At 46.5% G+C, this 15,988-nt stretch overlaps 1 protein-coding gene across 1 annotated transcript; it reads left to right on the forward strand.

Annotated features, from left to right (window-relative positions):
- The first annotated feature begins 5,521 nt into the window (after positions 1–5,521).
- Positions 5,522–15,982, forward strand: ADIPOQ (adiponectin, C1Q and collagen domain containing). Its single transcript, XM_017538436.2, has 3 exons — positions 5,522–5,603; positions 13,584–13,805; positions 14,736–15,982. The coding sequence occupies exons 2-3, from the start codon at positions 13,592–13,594 to the stop codon at positions 15,254–15,256; spliced, it is 735 nt and encodes a 244-aa protein (XP_017393925.1). The 5' UTR covers positions 5,522–5,603; positions 13,584–13,591; the 3' UTR covers positions 15,257–15,982.
- Positions 15,983–15,988: the final 6 nt, after the last annotated feature.

The following is a 15,988-nucleotide window of genomic DNA, read 5'->3' on the forward strand; positions in this document are numbered from 1 at the left end:
CAAATGTTTTAGTTTTGTTGAAATCTCACTTTCTATTTTTTTCTTTAATGGATCGTGCTTTTGTTGTCATATGTAAGGACTCTTCACTGGCCCTAGATCCTGCATTAGTTTCCTAAGATTGCCATAACAAATCACCACAAACTTGGTGGCAAAAAAACAGAAATTTATTTTCATCTTTTACTGTGGGCAGACTAGACTCAATTATTTTCATGTGTGCTCATTCCTATCACTTTTTTCTTTCTCTCCTTCCTTCCTTCCTTTCCTTCTTTCTTTCTTTCCCTTTCTTTCCTTCCCTCCCTCCCTCCCTCCCTCCCTCCCTCCCTCCCTTCCTTCCTTCCTTCCTTCCTTCCTTCCTTCCTTCCTTCCTTCCTTCTCTCTCTCTTTCTTTCTTTCCTTCTTTAGATAGAGTTTCATTCCAGTACAATGGTGTGATCTTGGCTCACCACAACCTCTGCCTCAACCTCTGCCTCCCGGGTTCAAGTGATTCTCCTGCTTCAGCCTCCTGAGTAGCTGGATCACAGGCATGCGCCACCATGCCCAGCTAATTTTGTATTTTTAGTAGAGACGGGGTTTCTCCATGTTGGTCAGACTGATGTCAAACTCCTGACCTCAGGTGATCCACCCACCTCAGCCTCCCAAACTGCTGGGATTATAGGGGTGAGCCACTGCGCCCGGCCTCCCTATCACGTCTTTCTTTTTTTTTTTCTTTCTTTTTTTTTTAAAGATGGGGTTTCACCATCATGGCCAGGCTGGTCTTGAACTCCTGACCTCAGGTGATCCACCCACCTTGGCCTCCCAAAGTGCTAGGATTATAGGCGTGAGCTACCGCGCCCGGCCCACATCTTTCTAAATACAATAATTATACTTATTCTTAAGCTTCATCTTTTTTTCTGTTAGTTTTGTTTCCTTGGGTGTCACTTCTTTTTTGACATTGTGACCTATACCAGATCAGGTCTGTTGGTGCTTAGCCCTCCATTCACCTCTCCATAATCCCTTTTGTTTTCCTGAGCTTGATGCCTGAAATGACACATTCTACATTCCTTTGCCAGATGGGTACCAGTTAGGTTGTGCACATGGGAAACAACTGTGGAAAGACTGAAGTGGGGAAGAAGGGAGGAGTTACTGTGTTTCAGTGAGTGCCATTAGGGGTGGCAGTGACAGTGGCTGCTGTCAGTGGCAATGGTGGGGCAGCTAGCAAGACATGTGGTAAGCGCAGGCTCATAGGCTATGATCCAGGGACAGTCACCCATTCCTGGTCCTTAGGCAGTGCTATTTCCTTTTGCTTCTCCACCCTTCTGAAATTATTGTAACAAATTTCTTGGCTAGTACAATTTTTAGAGTGGTCCAGGGACATAGGCTTTCAAAAGTATACATGCAGCGTTGTCTACCTGCATTGACTGGGCTTGAATCATCATGGTGTTCTGGCCGGTGGAAGGAGGTGACAGTCCAAAGCATGCAATGGCAAACCAGATACTTAAATTATCATCCGAGATACCCTGGAAGAAGTGCAGCTGCAACCATGTCTTCAGAAGAGATAAAGAAATGTTCTCCTGGCTGGGCATGGTGGCTCATACCTGTATTCCCAGCACTTTGGGAGGCTGAGGCGGGTGGATCACCTGAGGTCAGGAGTTTGAGACCAGCCTGGCCAACATGGAGAAACCCCATCTCTACTAAAAACACAAAATCAGCTGGGTGTGGTGGCGCATACCTGCAATTCCAATCTTGGGAGGCTGACGCAGGAGAATTGCTTGAACCCGGAGAGGCGGAGGTTGTGGTGAGCTGAGATCGTGCCATTGCACCCCAGCCTGAGCAACAAGTGAGAAACTCCATCTCAAAAAACAAAAACAAAAACAAACAAAAAAGAAATGTTCTCTTTTCTTGCCATGTCCAGGGATTTGGGGATGGCGTAGATTGCTGCCGGGCACGTGGTCTCTACCACCTTGCTCCAATCTTCTGCATTATTATCTTGCTTGGTTACTTCAGTTAAAATTATTTTTAAAAATAATAAGCAAAAATATATGGCAATACTTAACCATACTTAAGAGAAAGTACATGGTTTGGCCTGTTTCAGTATCCCAACTCACACACTAACAAGAGCTTGAACTGTAGCTACAGCACCCTGGAGGAAACGATTTATTTGCATTTATTTGGTTATTACAGTCTAGGTAGTAATAGTTCTGTCCTGGGAAAAAGACTAGCCTCAAGGCATTTCTGACTGAACATTTTTCAGTTACAGTCTTTAACCGGTAAGCCACAGAACTGCCTCTTTCTACATGACAGCCTTTGTGGTGGATGGCAGATTTCCCTGAGGCCTTACAAAATGACAGTCTTTCACAATGTCACTGGCTGACAGCCACAGCCAGACCCAGCACAGTCTTGGTGTGGTTTTGGGGCTAAAGTTATTCCACCTTGTGCAATAGATAAAGCCTGCTCTAGCCAGCTGCATTCTTATAAGGTTAGAAGAAAATACTTTTTCTTTTTTTGAGACGGAGTCTCACTCCGTTCCCCAGGCTGGAGTGCAATGGCTTGATCTCAGCTCACTGCAATCTCTGCCTACCTGGTTCAAGCGATTCTCCTGCCTCAGCCTCTGGAGTAGCTGGGACTACAGGCGCATACCACCACACCTGTCTACTTTTTTTGAATTTTTAGTAGAAATGAGGTTTCACCATGTTGGTCAGGCTGGTCTCAAACTCCTGACCTCAGATGATCTGCCCGCCTTGGCCTCCTAAAATGCTGGGATTATAGGCATGAGCCACCATGCCTGGCCAAAGAAAATACTTTTTATGCCAACCCTGAGTCACATACATCAACCTTGAGGCCTCACAGTCCATCAGGAGGGGTGAAGGACGTGGGGAATTAGAAAGCATATGGATTTTGTCATTAGACAGATCTGGTTCAAATCTCAGATTTGTGCCTTAAACAAATTACTTACCCTCATTGAACTCTAGATTCCTTATCTGTAAAATGAAAGACAATAATAGTTATCACCAAAGGGAAATGGAATATGGTCATTCATTTATTTACTAATTCAACATTTATTATTGCCTACTTTGTGCAAAATTTCTGCTGTACTGAAGTTTACATTTTTTTTTTGGAGACAGAGTCTCGCACTGTTGCTTGGGCCGGAGTGTGCAGTGGCACGATCTTGGCTCATTGCAACCTCTGCCTCCAGGGTTCAAGGGATTCTCTTGCCTCAGCCTTCCGAGTAGCTGGGAGCTACCATGCCCAGCTAATTTTTTGTATTTTTAGTAGGGGTGGGGTTTCACCATGTTGGCCAGGCTGGTCTCAAACTCCTGACCTAGTGATTTGCCCACCTCGGCCTCCCAAAGTGCTGGGATTACAGGTGTGAGCCACCATGCTGGCCATTTTTTTTTTTTTTTTTTTTGAGACAGAGTTTTACTCTTGTCACCCAGGCTGGAGTGCAGTGGTGCGATGTCGGCTCACTGCAGCCTCTACCTCCTGGGTTCAAGTGATTCTCCTGCCTCAACCTTCCAAGTAGTTGAGACTGCAGGCATGTGCCACCATGCCCAGCTATTTTTGTATTTTTAGTAGAGATGGGATTTCACCATTTTGGCTAGGCTGGTCTCGAACTCCTGACCTCAGGTGATCTGCCTGTCTCAGCCTCTGAAAGTATTGGGATTACAGGTGTGAGCCACTGCACCTGACCTGAAGTTTACATTCTAATAAATAGCAACAGACAGTAACACAAACCAAAAATAAATAGGAAACACTATAACAAATGAAACAATGATGTAATTGACAGTTGCTTCTGTTCCTCTTTGTTTTCTTCTTGGTTCAATCAGCCTGCTAAACTATATGGAACCTCATTTTCATGGGCCACTTATATAAGCTGGGGGCCCTTGGAAAGTCTCTCATGTCTCTAATCTCAGTGTCCTAATGTGACTTCTCTAGAAATATTTGGACATTAGCAGGAGGCCAAGGCTTTAGATCAGCTCTTTACTTTAACAACGGTGGACTTGACTTTCCTGGTAGAATTTAAGGCTCTGCATGGACTGTGGAGATGATATTTGGGGGCAGGCAGACACTTGCCCTGCCCCTGCCTGGGAAAATTCTGTTTTGGATGTCTTGTTGAAGTTGTTGCTGGCGTCCCAAACCCTTGCTGGGGTCATAATTTAATTCATCAGAATGTGTGGCTTGCAAGAACCGCCTCTGATCCTTCCCTTCAAACACAAAACGTGAGTGTGCCAAGAAAGTCCAAGGTGTTGAATGTTGCCACTTCAACCCTAAACTTTCTAGGAACACGTAAGTCGGTGGCAGCTTCCAGTCCTCCAGGCTGCTTCTAGGCCAGAGCTGGGATCCACAAGAGGCAGAGTAGGCATATACATGCTTAAGGAACTGGCAAAGCAGGTTCTCTCTCTCTTTCTCTCTCTCTCTCTCTCTCTCTCTCACACACACACACACACACACACACACACACACACACACACCCCGAGGTAGCTCTCAACATGTTCTCCTAAATGTTGGAACCAAAAAATCTTGAAAGATGATATTTCAATGTCACATTTTGTGTAAGTTTTTGATTATATTAGATTCGAGTTACAATTCGAGGCCACAGGCTTTTAAATTCAGGGCCTTTTTAACTTGCCAAGTCCCACACCACTCCCCACACCCCAGTTCTCAGAATTCATTCACAAGGTCTTTCCTAAATCCAGGGTCCAGGACAGAGAGTGGAGGATGTGTTCTATTTCTTTCTTTCGGTTTTTGAGATGGAGTCTCACTCTGTCATCCAGGCTGGAGTGCAATGGCATGATCTCAGCTCACTGCAATCTCCATCTCCCGGGTTCAAGGAATTTTCCTGCCTCAGCCTCCCAAGTAGCTGAGACTACAGGTGCCCACAACCACATTTGGCTAATTTTGTGTCTGTGTGTGTGTTTGTGTGTTTTTAGTAGAGACGGGGTTTCACTGTGTTGGCCAGACGTATCTCGAACTGCTGACATCGTGATCCTCCTGCCTGGGCCTCCCAAAGTGCTGGGATTATAGGCGTGAGCCACTGCACCCAGCTGGATGTGTTCTATTTCTTCCCTATTGCAGTCCCCTCTGACAGTTCTCCCTTCTGAAGCACTCACTGTCTGAACTTACACAGACTCACACTTCGTCATGCACAATGAGCAAGACTGTGATGTGATCATTCGTGTCCCTGACTTATTAGGGCACATCTGTGGGAGGGAGAGGCCTCCTGGACCACTGAGCAATTCATTTACATTAGGAAGTTTCTCTCTCAGATGCAGAAAAAACATCTTGTTTTCCTGCTGTGGTCTTGACCCTTGTCCCACCTTCTCTTGCTGTTGTAGGGAGCAAAATAAGGGCCAAGGCCTGAAACAGAAGTGCTTTGACTGAAGCTCCACTTGGCTTCCCAAGCCCAAGCTGGGTTGCAGCAGGCTACCTAGGGTGGAGGCTGTGGGCAGCTGCCAGGTACATGTGCCTGCCCACTGGCCCCTGGCCCTCACTGCATTGGCCAATGGGAAAGGACGATTGTGAGGTGGGGACTGCTTGCCCCCATGAGTACCAGGCTGTCGAGGCTGGGTCATCTCCTCCTCACTTCCATTCCGACTGCAGTCTGTGCTTGCGATCCATAGCGGAGGGTAAGAGCAATTCTATGAACTTCCAGGCTGGGTGGGGGATGCCATGCATAGCCTCTGGCTGGCTCACCTGTCCATAGCAGGGTGGGGGTGGATACAGGCAAACCTCTGGCCAGGGCAGCACTAGTGGAGGCAGATATGCACGAGGCTTCTTCCTCAATTCTCCCACAGCTCCAAGAGAGAAAGGGTTATTTCAGACATTCCTTCCAAGATGCCTGGAATAATCCTTTTGAATTTTGCCCAGTTCACTCTGTGGCAGGATGCCTACTTAGAAAAAGTTAGGGTCAGTGAGGTGGGAGGTGTGTCCATAGATGAAGTCCAATTTGATTAAGGGGGATAAGGGAATACATTGTCTTTTAGCTTGACCAGGTAGGGCGAAGGAAGAAGCTTATGTGAAGGCAGCGTGAGAAAAGCCAAGCTGAGCACTGACTTCAGACCAGCATTTGGAATCCGGCTCTGCCACTTTATTCTATTCAGCAAATATTTACTGAGCAGATTCTATGGGCCAGACACTGGGTTGGGTTCACGAGATGCAATGATGAGTGTGACATGACTGTTGTCTATAGATTTGGGGATATCTATAGGTATGGGGTTATCTTACAGGGTCATCAAGAGGATCTAAGGAGGCTGGGTGCAGTGGCTCACGCCTGTAATCCCAGCACTTCGGGAGGCTGAGGTGGATGGATCACCTGAGGTTAGGAGTTCTAGACCAGCCTGACCAACACGATAAAACCCTGTCTCTACTAAAAATACAAAAATTAGTCGGGCATGATGACAGGCGCCAGCAATCCCAGCTACCGAGGAAGCTGAGGCAGGAGAATTGCCTGAACCTGGGAGGTGGAGGTTGCAGTGAGCTGAGATCTCAGCACTGCATTCCAGTCTCGGAGACAGAGTGAGACTGTGTCAAAATAAAGAAAGAAGGCCTAATGAGATAAAATGAGAAGACCCTGGCATATAGTGGGAACTTAGGAAAAATCGTAATTAAAAAAACATTTTCTGACAGAAGAAACCAGATCGATCTGGTTTTTGTGACGCCTAATGCCATTCGTCCCAGTGAATGCTGTTTCTGAGGCATCCTGGTAGTTCTGAGCTGTAGATGCTGAAGGGCAGAGTGGGAGGGATTTGAGAGGTTTGGTCAGCCCCTCTCCTCTTGTGTTTGAGGACATGGATCCCTGTTCGGGGAAGTTCTGGTTTTTGGATCAAGCCTCGCAAGGGGTGACACCAACTCACTCTTAGGGACTTTGACAGAAGGAAGGCCAGCTCCACCTAATTAGGTTGGGGAGATAGGGGTCCCTTTATGCTAGCAGAATATGTCCAAAGGAGCATGATGGAGTCAGCTTGGTTCAGCAAGGCCAAGGCACAAAGGGAGCCCTGCAGCTTCCTCAGCTGTCCCTGCTGCTGCCCTTCCTTCAGTCTTGAGGAGCCTTAAGGATAGACACAGACTGGCTCCTTGTCGTTTTTTTTTTTTTTTTTTTTTTAGAGATGGAGTTTCACTCTTGTTGCCCAGGCTGGAGTGGAATGGCACAATCTCGGGTCACTGCCACCTCTGCCTCCTGGGTTCAAGCAATTCTCCTGCCTCAGCCTCCCAAGTAGCTGGGATTATAGGTATGCACTACTACAACCATCTAATTTTGTATTTTTAGTAGAGACAGGGTTGAGTTCACGAGATACAATCATGAGTGTGACATGACTGTTGTCTATAGATTTGGGGATATCTGTAGACAGAAGTCCAGAACATTGGGAACTCCATGTTGGTCAGGCTGGTCTGGAATTCCCGATCTCAGGTGATCTGCCCTCCTTGGCCTCCCAAAGTGCTGGAATTACAGGCATGAACCACGACGCCCAGTCTTTTCTTTTGTTTTTTTTTTTTTGAACAGGGTCTCCCTCTGTTACCCAGGCTGGAGTGCAATGGCACGATCTCGGCTCACCGAAACCTCCGCCTCCTGGGTTCAGGCAATTCTCCTGCCTCAGCCTCCTGAGTAGCTGGGTTGCAGGCACGTGCCACCATGCCCAGCTAATTTTTTTTTGTATTTTTAGTAGAGACGGGGTTTCACCATGTTGACCAGGATGGTCTCCATCTCTTGACCTCGTGATCCACCTGCCTTGGCCTCCCAAAGTGCTGGGATTACAGGCTTGAGCCACCGCGCCCGGCCTTCAATCAAGAATTTCAATCAGAAACTCCTTCATGTGGAGAGAGACTTATCCTAAAAATGTGGTGGGGGGATGCTCTCCTGTATTAGTTCCTTGAGAATTTGTGTGTGTGTGTGTGTGCTTATGTGGATGGGCATGTCTGTGTGTGTGGGGGGGTGGTGCATATGTCTGTGGATGTGTGGGTGTGGTGTGTGGGTGTGCCTGTGCCTAGGTGGAGGTGTGTGTATGGGTGTGGGAATGCACATGTGTGTGTGTGCGCTCATGTGGATGGGCATGTCTGTGGGTGTGCGGGACAGTGCATATGTGTATGGATGTGTGGGTGTGGTGTGTGGGTTTGCCCATGCCTAGGCGGAGGTGTGTGTATGGGTGTGGGAATGTGTGTGTGCGTGTGCTCACGTGGATGGTTGTGTATGTGTGTGTGTGGGGGTGCATATGTGTGTGGATGTGTGGGTGTGGTGTGTGGGTGTGCCTGTGCATAGGTGGAGGTGTGTGTATGGGTGTGGGAATGTGTGCGTGTGTGTGTGTGCGCGCTCATGTGGATGGGCATGTTTGCGTGTGGGGGTGGTGGTGCGTATGTGTGTGGATGTGTGGGTGTGTTGTGTGGGTGTGCCCGTGCCTAGGTGGTGGTGTGTGTATGGGTGTGGGAATGTGTGTGTGTTTGCATGCTCACGTGGATGGGCGTGTATGTGTGTGTGGGGGTGGTGCATATGTGTGTGGATGTGTGGGTGTGGTGTGTGGGTGTGCCTGTGCCTAGGTGGAGGTGTGTGTGTGGGTGTGGGTATATGTGTGGGTTAGGCATGGAGATATTGACAGCTCTCTCAGGGCTGAGTGAAGGCTCTCAGGCAAAGCTCCTCGGAGCTAGGCAAAGCTGAGTTGATTCCTGGTTATGCCATTTATTATTGGGTTGCACCATGTGAAACTGCCAATGTTTTACATTTTGACTTTTATTTATTTATTTATTTATTTTTTTGAGGTGGAGTTTCACTCTTGTCACCCAGGCTGGAGTGCAATGGTGTGATCTTGGCTCATTGCAACCTCTGCCTCATGCGTTCAGTGATTCTCCTGCCTCGCCCTCCCAAATAGCTGAGATTACAGGCACCTGCCACTACACCTGACTAATTTTTATATTTTCAGTAGAGACAGGGTTTCACCGTGTTGGCCAGTCTGGTCTCGAACTCCTGACCTCAGGTGATCTGCCTACCTTGGCCTCCCGAAGTGCTGGGATAACAGGTATGAACCACTGTGTCCAGCCCATTTTGACTTTTAAAAATGTCAGTTACATGCAGTTCAACCCAGTGGTTGAATTAGCTAGCATCTTTTGCTCTCCAAGTCTCAGGTTCTCCTACACATCAGAGTCAAAAGCAGGGCTAAGGGAAGATTCAGTGAAATAAGTTTTGAAAATGCCTATGAAAATTACACTACAAGGAACTCTTGCCAATGTCGGTGTTCTCTTGTTCCTCATCTCACATGATCCTGTTTAGCAGATTAGGAAGCTGAGTCTGAGAAGCTCCGTGTAATGTTTTCGGAGGCACTGTGATGTGATGGAAAGCTCACGGGTTTGGGAGTCAGAACAGAGTCTTTCTTAATTACTCAGTTTCCTCATCTCTGAAGTTGAGGTCATTTTCCTTCCTTCATGGAATTATTGTAAGATGAAAATAAATAATATGTAAAATCTAGCATGGGAGCTGGCTTCTCTAAGGTTCTAATAATTTCACTCCTACTTCTTCCCCTCAGATTTCCCATTTGTAAAAGCAAAGCAGGGGTGAGGTGATTTTGGGGGTCCCTTTTGGTTCCGACACTTGAGGATTTTGTATGCTTTTATTTTTTTTTGAGACAAGAGTCTTGCTCTGTTGCCCAAGTTGGAATGCAGCTCACTGCAAATTCTGCCTCCCAGGTTCAAGTGATTCTCCTGTATCAGCCTCCTGAGTAGCTGGGATTACAGGCAGGCATCACCACCCCCAGCTATTTTTTTTTTTGTATTTTTAGTAGAGACGGGGTTTCACCATGTTGACCAGGATGGTCTCCATCTCTTGACCTCGTGATCCACCTGCCTTGGCCTCCCAAAGTGCTGGGATTACAGGCTTGAGCCACCGCGCCCGGCCTTCAATCAAGAATTTCAATCAGAAACTCCTTCATGTGGAGAGAGACTTATCCTAAAAATGTGGTGGGGGGATGCTCTCCTGTATTAGTTCCTTGAGAATTTGTGTGTGTGTGTGTGTGCTTATGTGGATGGGCATGTCTGTGTGTGTGGGGGGGTGGTGCATATGTNTTTTTTTGTATTGTTGGTAGAGACTGGATTTCACCATATTAGCCAGGCTGGTCTTTAACTCCTGACCTCATGTGATCCATTCATCTCAGCCGCCCAAAGTGCTGGGATTATAGGCGTGAGCTACTGTGCCTGGCCAGTTCTGTGTGCTTTCATGACCTTTTCTGCTGGAGGAGTTGGCACCAGGTCTGGTGACCTCTTTCCCCCATATAGCTCTGCCTCCTGCCGGTCCCAGATGGGGCCCTGTCCCTGCATTTCACAGGATTCTGCTGTTGCAACTGAAATTCCAGTAGGTCAAAGTGAAATTTCTCATACATTTTAACATGAAGATAAATGATCACACTATGGCCCTGTAGGGTCCCAAGAACATCATGGTCATCCGCTTATGTAATTTTAAAAGCAAAAAAATCCATGCAAGTGAGGGGTTTGCCAGGAAAGCCAGTGCAGGACAAAGCCAGTACAGCAAATTGGACTTCAAATCGTACCTCTGCCCTCTTTTACTTGTTATCTTTGGGCAGAATTTACTGAACCTGTTTGGTCCTTGGATTTCTTCTGTAGGAATTGGGTCTTACCTCCCAGAGTTGTGTGGTCAAATTGAGGTTAAAGGGATGATGGCAGCTGGGTGCAGTGGCTCATGTCTGTAATCCCAGAACTTTGGGATGTTGAGGCGGGCAGATCACCTGAGGTCAGGAGTTCAAAACCAGCCTGACCAATATGGTGAAATCCCATCTCTACTAAAAATACAAAAATTAACCGGGTGTGGTGGCGGGTGCCTGTAGTTCTAGCCACTTGGGAGGCTGAGACGGGAGAATTGCTTGAACCTGGAAGGCAGAGGTTGCAGTGGGCCGAGATCGTGCCGCTATACTCCAGCCTGGGTGACAGAGTGAGACTCCATCTTGACAATAACAACAGCAGCAACAACAACAACAACAAAGGGATGATGGCTATATAGCAGTGGTCCATGCACATTTGCTTGCTTCCGTTCTCTTTTATAAACTTATGTGTGGAGCACTTTATAAGTTTATAAAATACTTCATACTTCTATCAATTGGCTTTCACAGTGATATGAAGGAAGGAAGGAAGGAAGGAAGGAAGGGAGTGTAACGAAGTGTAACAATGGCTGTATCTGAAACATACAGATATTTTTAGATGTTTGTCATTTTATATACATGACCCCAACTTCAGAGATGAGGAAACTGAGAGACTCTGTTCTGATTCTCAAACCTGTGAGCCTTCCATCACATCACAGTGTCTCCAAAAGTGTTAACGTGGAGCGTCTCAGACTCAGCTTCCTAATCTGCTAAATGGGATCATGTGAGATGAGAAACACGAGAACACTGACATTGGCGAGGGTTCCTCAGAGTGTAATTTTCATAGGCATTTTCAAAACTTATTTCACTGAATCTTCCCATAGCCCTGCTTTTGACTCTAACATGTAGGAGAACCTGAGACTTGGAGAGGGCAAGATGCTAGCGATAGAGCAAGACTCCGTCTCCTAATAAATAAAAAATAAAAACAGAACACAAATAATTTTGAAATAATTTTTTAAAATTAGGTACATCTGCACTGATCTTCAGTTGTTATTAATTGCTGATTTTTCATCCAGAATTAAGTTAGAATGCAACCTTCTTTTTCAATCAGGATCCATACTTAGTCTCAGAAGTTTCTGAGACTCCTGTGCTTATTCCCACTCTTGTATTTTCAGCACTTCTACCCCATGCCATTGTCATGGAACTCAGACTGATTGCTCCTATTTGTGGAGAAATCTGTCCATAATACTGAAGTGTTGGGGACAAAGTGTGTTCCCTTAGGGTAGGAGAAAGGGGTCTTTGTTTTAACAAGGAGGGAGGAACCAGAAAACTCTAGAGACCTCTGACTTTGCCGTCTCTCCAAGGTTTGTGTAAACCCTTACTCACCCTTTATCTTTGGGGCCTTCCTTAGCTGCCTCCACCAGTTCACGTATTCTGGATTCTCTCCTCCTGTTTCCCAGTGGAAAAGGACAGAGCGTCATAGATTCTTCCCTTTTTGGGAGAAAGACATGCATGGAGCTCAAAGTTCTCAGGAGTTTTATTGCTAAAGCCATAATAAGAAAGGGCGGAGGTGACAAGCAGTGAGAAAGTTTAAAGATGCGTGAAATCTTTAAAGTCTCAGAACAAGAATTCTCCTTAAATACCAAAGCAGCTTTGCTGGTCTCTCCTTGGCTTCTCAAGCAGCTCACCTCTTTTTTCTTATCTTGAGCTTAATCAAGCCTAAGCTGTTCCTCATTTTATTTCCAGCAGCTATTGAGAACACTCTCCTGAACTCTTCAAATCAGTAGAGGGCGACAAATGTACGTAAATGACAGGAGTGGGTCTTAAAGACTCACGACACCTTCGGGGCAGCGGCTCAGCCTGATTGCACCTGTTTCTGTTGCTGTTTCTGTGTCTCTTCTCCTCTCTGTCTGCCATTTCATTCTCAATTGTTACTTTACTCATAAGATCATATTAGAGCCTGATATTTGATAAACGATGCATCAGATCTATAGCGAGAGAAAAGATTAATGCAATTAAAGATGTTGTAACAGGTAGTTTTCAAGTGGGGATAAATCCTGTGAGTACTTTAGGTCACACATCAAAACAAAAAAGTCAGAGTTACATTACAGAGTGAAATTTTAACTATACCAAACAATAGAAAAAAAACAGGAGAAAATGGAATACTTACCAAATATTAGCATGAATAAGAACTGTTTGACATTTAGAGGCAAGGATCAGGGATGGTGGCTCATACCTTTAATCCCAACACTTTGGGAGGCCGAGGCAGGCGGTCACCTGAGGTCAGGAGTTTGAGACTAGCCTGGGCAACATCCGAACTGGGTCCTAAAGGCTGAATAGAGATTAGACAGGGGAGGAGGGGCAGCTAAAGGTGGCCCAGGCAAACAAAGGGTCAGTGGATGTCTTCATGGGACAATGTGTCTCTCGTTACCTGTTTAACTCAAGGTGAGGCTGTGTGTGAATGTGTACGTGTGTGTGTGCGCGCGTGCGTGCAAGTGTAATATACTAAATGGTCAATCATGTGCCCCAGGAGAGGGGTAAAGGAAGACAAAGAATAGGAAAGTAAGAAGGAGGAATAGACACAGAAAATGAGAGAGAAGGAGGGAAAGGAAAAGAAGAAAGGAGCCGGGGAGAGAAACTGGTTAGCTTTGAATGGAGCAATCTGGGTCATCATTCTTGGGAAACTCAAGGATGCATTCTTAGCAATTTGACTCTTGGAGCTTTCCCTGTGCCTGGTCCTGTGCCCAGATATGGAGAAATTAGAGGAGTGTCATCCGTGCTATCACTGAATTCATAATCCTGGTGAGGAAAGGAGACCACACAGGGAATAATAGGAAGTATTACAAATTTCGGGGCAGAAAGAGATCAAGGTGGGCTGCAATATTCAGAAAAGTCTTCCTAGAAGAGTTAAGTGCTGAGGAAGCAGTTCGTAGAAGTGGACTCTGGTGAGATGGATGGAGTCCTGTGTAGGTGCCAACTGGGTGTGCTGTGCAGAGTCTGTCTCTCCCTGGCTGACAGTGCACATGTGAATTCCAGGGCTCAGAATGCTGTTGCTGGGAGCTGTTCTACTGCTATTAGCTTTGCCCATTCATGGCCAGGATACCACAGAGGAAGAGCCCGGAGTCCTGCTTCCTCCACCCAAGGGGGCCTGCACAGGTTGGATAGCGGGCATCCCAGGGCATCCAGGCCATAATGGGACCCCAGGCCGTGATGGCAGAGATGGCACCCCTGGCGAGAAGGGTGAGAAAGGAGATCCAGGTAAGAATTTTTGACCTCTTTTATCACAGACTTCCTGGATTGATATAAACTATATGAAGGTATTCGTTATTAACTAAGGCCTAGACACAGGCAGGAAGTAAAGCTTTTTTAATGTAAACCATAAGCAACCTGAAGTGGATTTCGGGTTGGTCTTCCAAGGACGAGAATAGGCGGTGCCTCTATAACCAAGACTTTGACTTTGTTGCATCTGCATCTCCCTTCACCGTCCCCTTTCCTATCTTCACCCTCATCCCTATTCCGAATACGTTCATATTCTGGTTCCTCTTTCTATCTATTTAATTTCCATTCCATCCAGTGGCATTCAACCACACTCACTATAGGCCCCCTCAAGGGCACAGTCCGGCCTTTGGGAAACTCTGTCTTGATCTAGTTAAAATGTCTCGATCTAGTTATGATGTGCAAGGCTCTGTTGGTGGTTACTACAAGAAAGTCTACTCTAAAAATGTCAAAGCTGAATGTGAACAAGTACTTAAAGTATAGAGCATGGAGAAAGTGTGCTCACTGATGACCTGGATGAAGAATAAAAGCTTCAAGGAGGAGGCAGAGCTTCAGCTAGGCCTTGAACGATGGGTAGGCAGAATAGAGGAGGAGAGACATCCTAGATGAAGGGGACAGAGTTGCAAAACCAAGGTTGATAGTGCCAGCACATAAAGGGCTGGCAGGGTGGAGGGCCTGTGAGAGAGACCTATAGGAGATAAAGATGGAGATGCATTTATGGGAGCCTGCCTGTCTGTGGGAGGTGTAGTAGGAGGAAGTAATCTCTCTCCCCTTTTGGGAGCTCTTATTGATTTCTTGCTCTGTAAGTCAAGCAGGTTGTGAGTGGGAGTCACAGGGACGGTACTTTAGGCTGTAACCAACCTAGGCAGGAGTTCTGTTCTCTGTGGTCACTGAGGTCTTCTTATTCCTTAGGTCTTATTGGTCCTAAGGGAGACACCGGTGAAACTGGTGTAACTGGGACCGAAGGTCCTCGAGGCTTTCCAGGAATGCAAGGCAGAAAAGGAGAACCTGGAGAAAGTGCGTATGTATACCGCTCAGCATTCAGTGTGGGATTGGAGACCCGGGTTACTGTCCCCAATGTGCCCATTCGCTTTACCAAGATCTTCTACAATCTGCAAAGCCACTATGATGGCTCCACTGGAAAGTTCCACTGCAACATTCCTGGGCTGTACTACTTCTCTTACCACATCACAGTCTATATGAAGGATGTGAAGGTCAGCCTCTTCAAGAAGGACAAAGCTATGCTCTTCACCTATGACCAGTACCAGGACAAGAATGTGGACCAGGCCTCTGGCTCGGTACTCCTGCATCTGGAGGTGGGCGACCAAGTCTGGCTCCAGGTGTATGGGGAAGGAGAGCATAATGGACTCTATGCTGATAATGTCAATGACTCCACCTTCACAGGGTTTCTTCTTTACCATGACACCAACTGAATCCACTAACTCAGAGCCTCCTCCAGGCCAAACAGCCCCAAAGTCAATTAAAGGCTTTCCGTACAGTTAGGAGATTGATTATTATTTAGTCGAAGGCCTTTGAATATTATTCATTCATTTACTCATTCGTTTGTTCATTCATTCATCAAGTAACTTAAAAAAAATCATATGCTATGTTCCCAGTCCTGGAGAGCTTCACAAACATGACCAGATAACTGATGAGAAAGAAGTAGTTGACAATGCTGTTTTGTGCCCACTGTCTCTCCCGATGCTCATGTCAATTCTGTAAGGCACTGGGAACAAGCATTCTCCTGGTTTTACAGATTGGGTTGAGGCTGAGAGAGTTAAGTGAATGTCTCAGGTCACACAAGTATTAAGTGACAGTGCTAGAAATCAAACCCAGAGCTGTGGACTTTGCTCACTAGACTGTGCCCTATTGTAGAAGTACATGGTCTCTCTGGAGTGTTGGTAGCTGCCTGTTGCCCACCTCACCTGAGAGCCATTGAATTTGCCTTTCTCATGAATTGAAACATCCCCCAAGCAGAGCTCCCTCAGAGAAAGTGGTTGTGATGAAGTCTTGTCCTAGAAGGACTGCTACTCAATGGCCCCTGCGCTAGTCTATTTCCTCTTACCTGTGTCCCTTATGCTCTTCCCTCCAACTTGGAAAGCCAACTGCATCTCAACGTGCTGAACTCCTCCTTGCTCCTCAAGACCACCTGGCCAGGAGCTTCT

Source organism: Cebus imitator, unplaced genomic scaffold (assembly GCF_001604975.1).
Source record: "Cebus imitator isolate Cc_AM_T3 unplaced genomic scaffold, Cebus_imitator-1.0 Scaffold111, whole genome shotgun sequence".
Taxonomy (NCBI): Eukaryota; Metazoa; Chordata; class Mammalia; order Primates; family Cebidae; genus Cebus; species Cebus imitator.

Bases quoted from the DNA above. Each gene is read 5' to 3' on its own strand.
- ADIPOQ (XM_017538436.2), top strand. From the start codon at position 13,592: ATGCTGTTGCTGGGAGCTGTTCTACTGCTATTAGCTTTGCCCATTCAT. The intron at 13,806-14,735 runs GTAAGAATTTTT...CTTATTCCTTAG, and splicing joins GGGTGAGAAAGGAGATCCAG to GTCTTATTGGTCCTAAGGGA.